The 14,179-nt window shown below is 41.2% G+C and overlaps 1 protein-coding gene across 1 annotated transcript in view; it reads right to left on the bottom strand.

Moving 5' to 3' along the window:
- Window positions 1–13,778, bottom strand: part of LPCAT3 (lysophosphatidylcholine acyltransferase 3) — a 201,045-nt gene extending 187,267 nt beyond the window's left edge. Inside the window, exon 1 of the mRNA XM_086932970.1 lies at window positions 13,281–13,778. Coding sequence (XP_086789096.1) covers window positions 13,281–13,425 — 145 coding nt within the window. The 5' untranslated portion in view covers window positions 13,426–13,778. The remainder of the gene's footprint in view (window positions 1–13,280) is intronic.
- Window positions 13,779–14,179: the final 401 nt, after the last annotated feature.

The raw sequence follows: 14,179 nt of genomic DNA, 5'->3' as shown, positions 1-14,179 counted from the left end.
CCACGAAGAGGACAGCAAATAAAGGTTTAAAGAACATTCACTAACCTGCTAGGTCTAATATACACTATTCTAACATTACTAAGGGGATCTGCCTACAGTCCAGAAATGCAGTTTTTCCGATAGTGGGATATAGGTACAAAGATACTTGCATAGAAAGCAAGTATTGTTGATTTATTGAGTGATCCAAATATAGGTTTAGGTGTTCATATGGTATGCTTGTTCCAAATAACGATCTAAAAATAAATGGTATAAGGTACCAAATGGTAAGCTTTCAGCATCACTGGGCTTGCAAGGGAACAAAGATGGATAATGTGTAAGCAGGCAACTCTTACCCCTTTGTGAATTGTTGCTGAGATCTATAGGGGTTTCTTTGATCACTTCATGCGACACGATTCTTGATTTATTGTTAAAATTATCCTGCTACGGGCAAGAGATAGGAGACTAAGATGAAGATTTATTGTTATTAACTACTTATGTTGTAAATAGTCTGCAATTATCCTATAGTACTCACCTCTGCGAGATAGTAGATGTGTCTACAAGAGTTTTATAAATCCAGTTTCTTGGTAGGGAGCATGGAGCGGTACGCCGGCCGGACCGTTCAATGTCCTGTGGAATGAGGGAACCAATTCTCAATAAGATGAGCGGTGCTATGTGGGGGTACTGGTGCATATGATGCCCCAACATCATGTTCACATGTTAAAGAAGCATGGAATAATATGCTCCATAATTCCTATCGAGGCGTCCCCGACGTTTCCTTTCCTCATCGTGTTAGACACCACAGCTAAGGCTTAGCTAGACTGCTATTATAAACGTAAACTTTGACGACTAGATACTCAATCCGACTAAAATTGGGAGATTCTCTAACAATTCGTACTTTACAGTGATAGAACAGACATCGCAAATCACCCTGTCCAAAGTTCCAATAACCGGAGAAAATCGGCTAAATGTTAAATGTAGCGGGTACTAGGGAACCGTATATAAAGGTATTGTAAGGCGCTGTAAAGATAAGAGGCGTTCCCAATAACCGAGTCCCACATAGACACTTTCCTACGTATAGCGGAGATGGGGGGGAGGGGGGGGGGGTCGAGGGGTTCGGTTAAATGAAAAACTTGGCGGGCATTCTGAAAACGTGAATAAAAGCAGCGCAAGTCGCCATTAAGAATAGCGTGGTGTTACAATTGACGGTGTCCTAATGCTCACCTTGCTTCCGTAGAACTTCAATAATGGATTGTCCGTCTCCTAGTCAGCTCACAACGAAAGAGAGACTGCCGGGCTTGTATGTAGTGTTTATAAGCGTAACCGCTCACGGCGAGATATCGCGGTACGTGGCAACCAACCGGAAGCAGGTAGCATGATGGAGGTTGACTAAAGATAGAAGACGCCCTCCAACGCCACCATATGAAAATAGGACAGCAAGAACATGATGAGGGTCAACTAAAAATAAAAGACGCACTCCAATGCCACCATATTGAATGGGAAAACCTCAATAAGAAACTGCCCCGTGAGTATGTGCACTAAACAGAAAGATAAACACTAAAGGGCGATAAATGCCATGAGATTATCTGAGGAACCACTTGGACAGTTGGTCCCAATTATACAATAGTGCCATGGAATATAACAATGAAGACCAAAAGGGGGGGAAATGCATGCAAAAAACAATAAATAGAATTGTAATAGAATAAATGGATAAATGTATAACTACACCTCCCTCAAAGTGATGCTCACATGGAGTGTTGCCAAATCAGGTCCATAAATGATAAAGTATATATATATATATAATGATACATATTTAGTGGGATGAAAAATAGAATTTAAGTCACATTAGGTGGAAAAGATGCGACTAAATATTAAAGAAAACAGAGAACTATACCCTTCCTGGTTTAATTACAGAACTGAAATTATTTAGTGACGTACCAGTTTATGGCTTCATTGAGACCACGTGCAACGCAATCCAGATGAAAAATCCAGAACGTTTCTCGTTTTTTGCATGTGACTTCCACTGGCTGTCCTGTTTTTGATTGAACCTTTTCAAGAATTGACCATGTAAGTTCTTGTTCACTATGGTTCGAGTCTACACAATGCTGTACCAGTCGCATTCTTAACAAATCGGCTAAATATATTTCTGTATATATGTCTTTCTTCTAGATAATGAACAATTCCTTTGATGCTATTATCGTTTATCCTCGTCATCCATTTGCTTCATAACTTAAGTGTGATGGTATATACATTTAAGACTGTATCCAACATCGGTCATATGTATTTAAAACCAACAGAGTAATTAATTATCACCTTTTCTTTTCGGGCAGAAACTTCATAGACATCTTTTATTTTCATGTCCAGCAAGTTCATTCCTATACTACCCCCAGTGCCAATAAACTGTAGATAACGGACAGGAACTGATCTAGTGACTCCTAGGTAACTGTATGACATTTCCCTTTTGATCTCTTTATCATATATCACTTATGGGAACATGAATCAGTAATATGTGCTTATTATTTAATAGATATCACCCCCATCCGTTGACAGCTACAACATATATGTTCTTCGCTTTCATTTACCTGCATTTGAAGGTATAACAATTTATGATTAACTACTCTATTGTGGAACAAGAAAAATGGCTTCTTAGAGATCTGGTTGTCCCTAATTTCCAATTTGTAACTTTATCCACATTCTAAATGTTTAAAGCCATAATATCAATTAATGCTCTGTTATCCTACATCTACAGATATCAAGAAACCCTAAATAGACTGACCAGTCACATCCTAGCTAAGATTTAGGTTTGAGTTCGCACAAATTTTTGTAAGTATGGGTCAAGACCAATTGTTGTAAGTATAGTAGAGCAATCTCATATGATAACTAGATAGCTGGTATATTATGGATCTCTATCTTCAAATGCTGCTGCTAGGCACTTAGCCACACTATTACTCTATAATCACAATATGTGTTTTTGCAAAAATCTTACAGGTTCCTGCTTATCTAGGCTTGGTACTACTTAGCTCTTAGTCATATTATCATTTTCAGATCTTGTCATGTGATGTCCGTGGAGTTTCCCAACATATGCGTCTCAGCTTAAGTGAGAAGCAGCTTGCTTTTGTCTTATAGCTTTGCCACGATTAAAGAATGTTATTTTCTACGGTCATTATACAGAATATGTTCGGGAAATTGATCAAGCTATGGATGTTCTCAGAATTGACCAACATGTTTCTCTCATTTCTTCTTGAATAAATCATTTCGGGGTTTAGCAAAATTGTTATGTATATTAGATAACGTCATTCGCCAATGACACTATATAGAATATGCTTGTGAAAGTGATCAAGTCAAGGGATGTTCTCCTAATTTACTGATCTGTTTCTCTTATGAATTGAGAATGTATTTGTCCAGTACAAGTATGTTACAATTAGAGAATGTCATCTAATACTCAATTTTGAGAATATGAGTTCAAGTCCTACTGCAATTGTCATATCGGATAAATGTCTATTCATTTTTTGATATACAGATTATGAATGTTGATGCAATAGACTTACTGCAATTGTCATATCTGATAAATGTTTATTCATTTTTTGATATATAGATCATGTAATTATGTGAATATGTAAATGGAAGGACAATATTCAAAATGGTGCTAAAATTCAATGTTGATGCAATAGATCTATATTTGAAAGACACTCGTTAAATAATGCTCTTACCTTGCTGCTCAAATGAAGACACAAAGCTGAATAAGTGTATATATTATGTGTATGTATTTAAGTCCACTGTATATAATATGCTTGTCATGTAAATTTATTGATATATTTTTAACAGTTTATAGAGCAATAGATGGTAACCTGAAGAAGGCTAAAGAGCCGAAACACGCGTTGTGACATCTACCGCTTTGCCTTCAACATTTTGTTCAGTCTCATGTCTATTGGTTATGTATATTTTTTCTAGTATGCTTTTAACTGACTTGTTATATTGAAAAACAACTATAAGAAAAGGAAAGAAAACAGAAGAGAAAAACACAAAAAGAATATGAAATATGTAAATCTTAAAAGAATTGATAAATAAATAGAATATATACCAATACAATCAAATGAGAATATTTCATTGTTTGAGATTATCTATATATAGTTGACTTTCCATTCTCAATCTCATATGTAAGCTAGATCAACCATGATCTCCACATACACATATTTTGATTTTTTGTCACTTGGCTATAGACATTCCTCAACTCAGTACTATAGGATAATTGCAGACTATTTACAACATAAGTAGTTAATAACAAATCTTCATCTTAGTCTCCTATCTCTTGCCCTTAGGTGGATAATTTTTAACAATAAATCAAGAATCGTGTCGCATGAAGTGATCAAAGAAACCCCTATAGATCTCAGCAATAATTCACAAAGGGGTAAGAGTTGCCTGCTTACACATTATCCATCTTTGTTCCCTTGCAAGCCCAGTGATGCTGAAAGCTTACCATTTGGTACCTTATACCATTTATTTTTAGATCGTTATTTGGAACAAGCATACCATATGAACACCTAAACCTATAGTTGGATTACTCAATAAATAAACAATACTTGCTTTCTATGTAAGTATCTTTGTACCTATATCCCACTATAGGAAATATTGCCTTTCTGGACTGTAGGCAGATCCCCTTAGTAATGTTAGAATAGTGTATATTAGATCTAGCAGGTTAGTGAATGTTCTTTAAACCTTTCTTTGCTGTCCTTTTTGTGGACATTAATGTTATGACCATGTGTATGGATCAGCCTGTGTTTTTTTGTTTAGTGTACTTTTCTGACCATGTGTATGGATCAACCTGTTTTTTTTTGTTTAGTGTGCTTTTCTGGTCACCTTATCTGGATGTTTATTTGTTGTTCTTAACAATGTTAAATGTCAATGTGGTAATTTAATGTTTGGTGACATTGATACTTTATATATATTGTAGTTCCCCTGGATACTTGTGTGGTCTGATTGGAAGTGGTCCTGAAGAAAGTGGCTTTGAGCCGCTGAAACGCGCGTCGACCAAGTGCGGGGTCTCACATTGATCTTTGAGACCTGTACTCATGATTTTACTTCCTTGTTTCTAATGGTGTGGTAGTGTATGGAGTTAGAGTGAGAATGTTGAGATTGTTGTGAATGAGTAGATGCTGACATTTTCTTTTTCCACTAGGGGGTGAATGAATCATGTATCTATATATAGTAACCATATTTTGTACTTATTTTTGATTTCTATGCACTTTATTATGCTTCTCTCTGTTTACACTAATATTGAAAAAAAATGTTTTGTCTTCATAAAAATCGATAATTTTGCAATATATGATAAACTGATAAAGGAATGTTAATCGATGCAAATCAATGGAATTTATATTTATAATCATGAAATAAATCATATATATTTTTTGAAAGAATGCAAGTAATTTTTGAGCCTTTGTCACCAAAATTTGATTAAGCATTTGAAGTATTGTTGTACCACCATCATGTGGTAGGTAAGGGAAATTTGCTCTCTTTGTCATGTTTTACTACTGGTTCTAACAACCTGGAAGAATTCAGGAGACACTAGCGAATCTCAGGGCTTTCGCAAGATGCTGTCCGACTCCTATCTAAGTCATGGGCAATAGGAACAAGGAAAGCATATTGACTGGCTTAGAACAAATGGGTTCGTTGTTTTTTTTCAACTGGGTTATGATCCCATTTCAACTAATTTAGTGCATGTTGTCAACTACCTTTCAGATCTTTTCACACCAGGCCTACGTTACAGAACTGTCAATGTTTATAGATCAGCTGTAGCTGCAGGACACTCTAGTAGACGGCATCTCTGTAGGTCAGAACTTACTAACTAAAATGATAAATAGAAGTACTAGACAGGGATTCGGAATTCCTATAGCCAGACACCCGGGACATATTGTTTGTGGTCAAGGGCAACAAGTTTCATGTGCAAGAAGGCCCAACCCCTTACAGCACACAACCTTTGGCTGCCTGTTTACAGTACTACATTATGGATCAGGGAATGGCATTGCCTGCAGTTAAGGTAATATTTGTGTCATTGTGGTAATGCTGTTCAAACTTGTATTTATGGCTCATTAATGCAAAGCCTTTATGAGCGCTTCAAGTAAATAGCTCTAAGTAAAAACCTCAGACTGCACTAGTGGTTCCAGTATAAAAATGTGTACACATGTTTTCAATGATTAGCAATACAATGCTATGTATAATGCTCCCAAAATGGTCTTTCATTAGATGCAATTATTTGCATAAGCTTGAAAGCAAGATTGAGGATTCTTATGCTTTCAAAATAAAATGTTCACAAAAGAATGCAAATCCATTTCGCTGAACTACTGTAAACTTGTAGGTAACATTTCTTTGCATCATCATTTAGGAAAGTGTGTTGATGTATGGTAGTATTTCCCAAAAATATTCATACTGGAAAATCAGTGACCAATTTTAATGAGATTATAGGAAACATAAAAATAAACATGCATTGGTAAAGCCAGTAGGTATGAAACTTTTGCTCAGCCGTTTGGTTTTGTCAATGTGCAACTTCTTATGGCATGGTTTTTGTGAAAACCTTATTGGTGTGGGGGAGAGAGAGAGAGAGAGAGCGAGCTGGCAATAAAGAAGATTTGCATAATCTTAGCCTCCTTTCTCTTTAATAAAATCCAGATTTTCTGCCCAGCAGTCTGTGAAAATCTAAATTGTTTTGTATACAAATATTTTAGTTTTATTTAGTTTTAGAACCAAGCACGAGTTAGAGCAGGTAAGTAAAATATCACTTTTCAAGAATAGTACAGTTGAATGCAATTGGTTTTGTTACAGGTAGGTCAAATATTCAGAAACAGTTGAAATTACTTTGCAGTTCCTTTGTGATAACTTTTTAGATTACTTGTTTCTACTCAGTGTGATATGCCTAGATATCACACTAGGACATTTTCTAGATAGAAGGTAGGTAAAACAGTTTTTACAAAAACACCGTTTCGTATGTTTCCATACAAACACCCTCAACACTTCATAGTTTTTCAAATAAAAACAGTCAATGAAATCCTATGGGGTTCCCCCAGGGTCAAGCATGCATTCAAAAAGCACCTTCTGCGGCACTAGGACGGCCTGGTGCAGAGTGCTGAGGCCTAATGTTATCCAATTGGGGGGCCTCCGGTTGGTGACTGCTCACGGGCACACCACTTGGATGTGGGAGACAAGCTTCTAGCGTTTAGCTCAGGGCAAAGGGGGATACAAGATAGCACACAAAGTGCACCCACAATGGCACTGGGGCGGCCAGGTGCAGGGTGCTGGGCCGACGTCTGGAGCCCTGCTGGTTTCAATGGGGAAGCTCTGGTCAGAACAAACACTGCAGGCTCGGTTTTCCCACCGATTCTCCTGCCCAAAGTGGGGGTCAGAACCGATGGGGGCCAGTTGCGGGGAGCAGCAAATGGCTGGGTCTGTTCACAAAGGCAGCAAGCATTTGAACCTTTCCCTTTGTGGACCCTGCACATCCTGGGGGAGGAGGCTTGGCACCTCTGCCCAGGGTGTGCTTTGTTTCAGGACCACAAGAGCAGGAGGCTCTCAGGTCAGGAAACATGTCTGGGGTGGCAGATGGTGAGCAGCCAGGACACTAGAGTTAGGTTGTTTTTCAGGTGGCAACTCTAAAGATGCATTTTGCATTAAATCCCACACTGGCACCACTGTGGGTTTAGTGTGCTGAGAAGTTTGATATCAAACTTCCCAGATTTTAGTAAAGCCATTATGGTGTTGTGGAGTTTGTAATTATCAACTCCCAGACCATATACTCTTTATGGCTTCACTGCATTTACAATGTCTAAGAATGGACTTTGACAATGTAGGTGTACATGGCTCAAGCACCTGTATCCTCACCAGTAGTATAGTGCACCCAGCTAGAGGGGTGGCTTACCTATGTAATAGGCAGTGGATTGTAGGCATGTCACACAGGTATGTGTACCATGTCAACTGTTAATTTAGCTCTGCACCAAAACACGTGTGTGTGTTAGGGTACAGGGCCTCCAAGGGTGGCACAATGTGTGCTGCAGTCCTTGCAGGCCTTCCCTGGTCACAGTACCCTTGGTACCCATGGTACCTTTTACAAGAGACTTACATGTGGCCAACAAGTTGCTAATTGGGTGTGCAACAGTACAGTTTAGAGAAAGAACATAGGCCCTGGGTACCTGGTTGGCAGGAACCTAGGGCACACTTCGTTAAATAGCATCAGCAACAAAGTGGGGGACACTAACTGTCTCAAAAACCAAAACTAAGAGGAATGATGACCAAACAAAATGTGTTTTGAGCTACTTTATCCAAGATTTTAAGAAATGTATTCAGCCAGAGGAAGACATTCAAACTCAAAATTTAGCAGAAAAGAGGGGTATGTGTAATACCAGTTGATAATCAACGACCCACTTCATGAAGCATAAGTTGTTTTGTTTTTTATACCACAGTTCGGTATTGCTGGTAACTGTAAAAATGGCAAACTTCAAATGCAAAGATAAGAGTCAACAAGTGAGTGAAGCAGTACCTGCTCTTCTTAAAGCAAAAGTAGGAGATTACAGCACTGTTATTTAAAGAGATCCATCTTCGCCTCATTCTTAAATTGGTGCATGGTAATGGTGGTCCTAGTAGATGTAGGAAAGCCGTCCCAGATCCTAAATGAATAGATGAAAGATGTACCATCTTTTTTATTTTGCATTTCTTTGCTCCCCGTCCGACGAGCTCCTCACTGCAGTTGTGCAGAGAACCACTAAAGATTGTGAGCTTGTCCGGCAGATGCTGGTCATGGGGAGGTACTGCTCTTTACTGCAGAAAGCGGGCAACAGGCAATCTGTTCTCTTGCAATGAGATCCTAGATTGTGAGGTTGATGTCCAGGATGAATGCAAAGGACATAGCCTTGTATAAAATGTAGATTTTAAATTTGCCCAGGGACATGTCATTAGGACAGGTGTGGACTTTGTGTTGCTTGCTGCTCTTGGCAAATAAGAATTGTATTGTTCAAGTTCAGTTTCAGGTAGGTGCGGGATGCTCTGGTCTGTAATGTTGGACTTACAAGAAGAAATACAGGTTGGGTCTAAGATTTTTGTCTGTGCTTGCTTATTACCCCTCTCTCAAAACAAGATATAATAATGTGGTTTCTTTTGTGTTGTTTATTAGGGTAGGATGAAAGATTAAAAGGCTGCAATTTCAGGAAGCAAGGTTGATCATCTGGTACCTGGAGCGTGGCATCTATGACCTGAACAGTAGCTGCCCCATGCTGCTGCATAATCTAAAGCCAAATTCGTGGTTAGGAAAGAGATGACTGGTTGGATGTGATCTTTAAATTGAGCAGAGACTGCTTTTACGATTATCTAGATGATGAACAATCAGTGATTGATGGGTCAGTACTTTGGGAGGTCAACAATGACTGGTTATAGGTTTCGGAGCCCGGTATCTGACCAGTCCTGGGTGCTTCTGTGAAGATACTTCGAGGGCAGGGAGGATGGTCAGTCACAATACAGAATTACTTTTGAAAGGTGTGTGGGGCTGGTTTGCATTCAGCTACTTCAGCTTAAGATAAGGAGAACTAACCAATCAGTCACATGCCAGAGTAACCTCTAAAGTCCAGAGTTCGTTCTATATCAAACTTCTATTGGAAAGCACATTAGAGTTGGGGCAGAGTCAGTCCCATCGCATGTAGCCTCATATCTGGCCAACTATTCCCAAGCATTGCTGATTCACATGTTAATTAAATAACCCTAAAAATAAATGTGCATTTGCAGACTAAACATTCAGAATAAAGGGTCTCTTGGCACTGTTGACAAATAATTGATTGCTATTGTTAAATATATCTAATTTTCTCAACCTCTGATAGATTAAATTAGATGGTGTCTCACATGCTCTAGGATCACGAACGGACGGGGACACAAGTAAACCCAAAAATAAAGCCACCGGGGGAACCCTAACATCCGATGAGAATACTGACAAGCCTCAAGGTGAGCACCTATCACTTCTAGAATGAAAGGATCAGCGAATAAACCATAGCAATGAAGCCACACAATGACATGTTTAGGGGTTGTCAGAAAGTGCAAGTAGTCCATCCTGGGTGCATAAGCAGTACCTAATACGAACAGTCAGGAGATTGAGGGGAGTGTGACTATGGCCACAACACTAAACTTTATACCTCTGGGAGGGTGGGTGCAGAAGAGCCCTGTCAAGTTGGTGAGGGACTGGATATGTTTTAGGAAAAGGTAAGTAAGCAGTAGGGGAATGCAAACAATGGTAGTTTCAGGGTGGGATATTAGCAAGATTTAAGATAGGCACTAGTGCAAAGGAAGTCATTACGAAGAGAACACTAAGGTGGGGCAGTCTAATCAATGAAGATGGGCTGATGACACTAAAGTCAATATGAAAAGACAACCAGTACAGATAGATCTTACTTTAGGGATAAGGACTTTAGATTTCTGGAATTCAATTAAGTGTGTTGGATGGTGGTATTTTAAGTTTAAATGGTATTATATGGTCCAATGTTGTAGGAGGTATGTTACCATGCTACCTAAAGCAGAATTAAGACGAGTGACTGGATGAGTTAAACTGGGTGCTGATGTGTTGATATAAATAAATACAAGTATTTATTTATTTTTAACCATTCCCTTAACCAGGGATGGTCCTTCAACATTTTAACAAGGCTGCTGTGCTCACTCGCTTGAAAAAACGCAGGGGTGGACCCGGAAATACTGAAAAACTACAGACCGATCTCACGGTTTCCTATCTAGCAAAACTTCTATAGACCCACTTTTCTCAACATCTATGCTCCTTTTTGGAGCAGTCTGGTTTTCTTGACAATCAGGCGGGCTTTCGTTTCACCCATTCAAATGAGACAGTCATCCTCTCTGCAATGGATGATGAGGATAGAAGTAGATATTGGTACCACACATGCATTGGTCCTATTGGATTTCTCAGCAGCTTTTGACATGGCCGAACATACTATTCTGATCAACCGCGTCAGGCCTGCAGGGTACTGCCCTTGAACGGTTGGCCTCCTTTCTTAGAGACCGTACTCAATCAGTCCACCTCACCCCTTTTCATACAGACAAGGTCCAACTAAATTGTGGAGTCTCCCAGGGATCTTCCCTTTCTCCTCACCTGCTCCACCTCATCACATTCGCTCACTGATACATTCCTTACAGAAGCAAAATGTGAAAATATACAACTACAGAAGCAAAACGTGGAATATACAACTACACTAACGATATGCAGACGATTTTCACCAATTACTACACGACTGAATTGCAATTTTTTTCTCCAAAACAATGTTATAAATTCTGGACTGGATGAATAGTACCAGTTGAAGCTAAACTCTGAAAAGACTGAAATTGTGGTTACAAGGAATAAACTTCAGCAATGGAATCCTTATTTTTGACCCCTGGGATGCCGCTCTCGTCTATCAATGGTTAAGAAAGCAGTAAAAAGTCTTTGAAGTTTCATTGAGGAGTACCTATCCTTAAACCAGCAGATAGGGGCTGTCTTGTCCTCTTGTGTTCTTCAACTAAAGAGAATAAGGAAAATCAGGAGATACTTCAGTGGATGCTGTCATCCAAATGATTATTGCCTTAGTGATGTCTCGGACTGACTATGCCAACGCCATGTATCTGAGATTCCCTGTCGGCGTAAACCACAGGCTGCAACTGGCTCAAAATCAGGTCTCTTGGTTTGCTTCTTGCCAAATAAGACACTGCCATACCAAACATCTGATGAAAAAAAGCTATATTGGCTTTCCATATCACAGGAGGCTGTCTTTAAAATAGCCTATATTGTCTTTACAGTCCTTCACAGCAAAAGCCAAGCTTTAGTGTCCTAGAGAATTCTGTGTTATATTCCTTTCCACCATCACAGATCCGCTCAGCTGAATTAACCAACTGTTCCAAAAAGTAAAAGAAAGAAGCTTGGAAGGGTCAGATTCTTTCTAGTTACTCACCAAAATCTGGAACACCCTTCTCCTTGACATTAGATCATCAGCCAACTATGGGTGCTTCAGGAAAATCTTAAAAGCGGATTAGACAAGCTTATTTCCAATATTGCTGCTGTTGCTGCTTCCCCTACCTTAGCGCCAAGAGACCTGATGCTGAACATGCACTTTATAAATTCTCTATGGCATTGCATGAGAGGGTGGCACTTAGGGGTTCTTATTCCAAAGGCAGTAACTGGACTACCAGTAAACTAGGTAACATTAACACCTGTTATTTACCAAGCATATACACAGCAACATGGTCTTATTATAATAAGTGTTATACAAAATAACAAGTCAAATACAGGAAGATGGACAGGATGAGCCAAAAGGCAGGGTCGAGAGGAGTTACAGTGGTGTGCAGTAGAATGAGCGGTGGGTTTCATAAAGGATGGAAATGAGAGGAGGCCCAAGAGGGACTGCTAGGTGGTTTTATGAAAAGCTGGTAGTATTTAGGAAGATGACGCGAGGAAGCAATCAGTGGAAGTCACCTATGGCAGTCTTTTTGTTCGATCAGCTACCTTAAGACTTAAGCAGTGGCGTGGGGGCAAATCGTCCTTAGCTATCAGACAACAAGATCTTGAGTAACATATTGAGATGTTCCCATTGCAATATCTATCCGCCCCTAAAAAAACTTGTTTTACATTTTTTATCAGAAGGTGGTATGCTAGGGGTGGTGTGCACGACAAGTCGGCCTCATCGGCCCAACCTACTGCTTCACGCATGAAATAGTTTGGAAAAGCGGCAAGGTGAACTTTAGCTCGGCTTATCATGGCAAGGACGCATAACCAGGAATAACAGGTCCGTGAAGGTTTCTCACTGGTTTGAAAGGCCAGCTCACTATGTCATCAAGGACACGGTTCCGCAGTTTAACCTACGTATGGCTGCAGTCAAGTGTGCTGCGAGTTCAAAGGAAGCGGACCAAGACTATAATACCCAGAATGCATAATACTTGCACATGACCTCCCAGGAGCGGAACAAATCATATTCGTAATGACCCGAAGGTGGGTGACTGTCCTACCAGGCCAGACTAGAGGTTGAATGGGGAAGCTGGTGCAGGTGAGTGGGGAATACTGGCACCTTGCGCACTATTGGCAATGTTGAAAGGAGGAGGGGGGCCTCTCACACGTGAAGATCAGAGAGTGATTATAGCATGTGAATGAGGTGAGAGGCGGTCCTCGGGGCTCTCAGTTGTGGCGATGAACAGCAAGACACGATGGCAGACTCTGGCTGGAATGACAGGTCAGTTAAAGTGAGGGGTTTGGAGGTGATGGCAGGCGGTAATGGTTGCTGACTAGAAGTAGCTGTAACAGGCCTTACCTATCAAGATGGACAGGATAAGCCGGAGTGCGGACTCGGAGGCCCCCAGGGCCTGGGCGGTGGCCTCCAGCAGGCCGGTCGCTGCCCCCAGAGCCTCTGCTGCCGCTTCCAGCATGGGACCCCCGCCCTCTGCTGCCTCCGCCATCTTCCTCTGTGGCGGGCGCGAGGTCTACGGAAGCCCAGACAGCTCCTGCGCGGCCAGCCGGGGGGCGTCAGACGTTCCAACCGCGGGGTCACTGAGCCGCTGTCCGCGCGCCGCCGCTACCTGCACTCCGGCGACCCAATCAACCACCTGCTTCTCGCACACAACTCTACAGCAGCGCGCCCCGGGGCCACGCCCCCATGTCTCAATCTCTGGCGCGCGGCCAGCCTCTCTAGGCTCCGCCCCCTGCCGGCTAGCGATTGGCGCCCCGAAGGCAGTCCACCTGCAGCTCTCGGCGCTGATTGGAAGGGGCAGGCGCTGAAGAACTTTTCAGGAAAACCGGGAGAAAGGTGAACGAGGGCGGGGCAATAGGCGTGGCGACTCACTGGCATGACTTCCTTATGGGGGAGGAACGGTGAGGAGGCGGGACCAAAAGCTGTTAAACATTGAGCGAAGGGGGCAGAACGGATGTGGGTGGGCGGCGCTTCATGGGTTTAGGCGGTGTCTCATTGGACCGAGGAGAAGGGCATGGTGGAGACTGAGGTTACTGCCGGTCAGTCAGTTGTGCTGCTTGCACACCCTTAGGCAGAAAGTGTGGCTTGCGCTGACCGGTACTTCGGTTTATGGCACAACCGTTATTTACATGAAAGAGCGTAGTTGTGTGTAAAGATGACAATAAGAAGTTGTAGCAGGAGAGTTACTTTATTAAATAAGTAAAACAATACAGGTGAGAGCCAGGAAGCATCTACAAGGGGAA

The sequence above is a fragment of the Lissotriton vulgaris genome, chromosome 7 (genome assembly GCF_964263255.1).
Source record: "Lissotriton vulgaris chromosome 7, aLisVul1.2, whole genome shotgun sequence".
Taxonomy (NCBI): Eukaryota; Metazoa; Chordata; class Amphibia; order Caudata; family Salamandridae; genus Lissotriton; species Lissotriton vulgaris.
The sequence above is the reverse complement of the archived record's forward strand: the minus strand, read 5'-3'. Positions and strand labels throughout refer to the sequence as shown.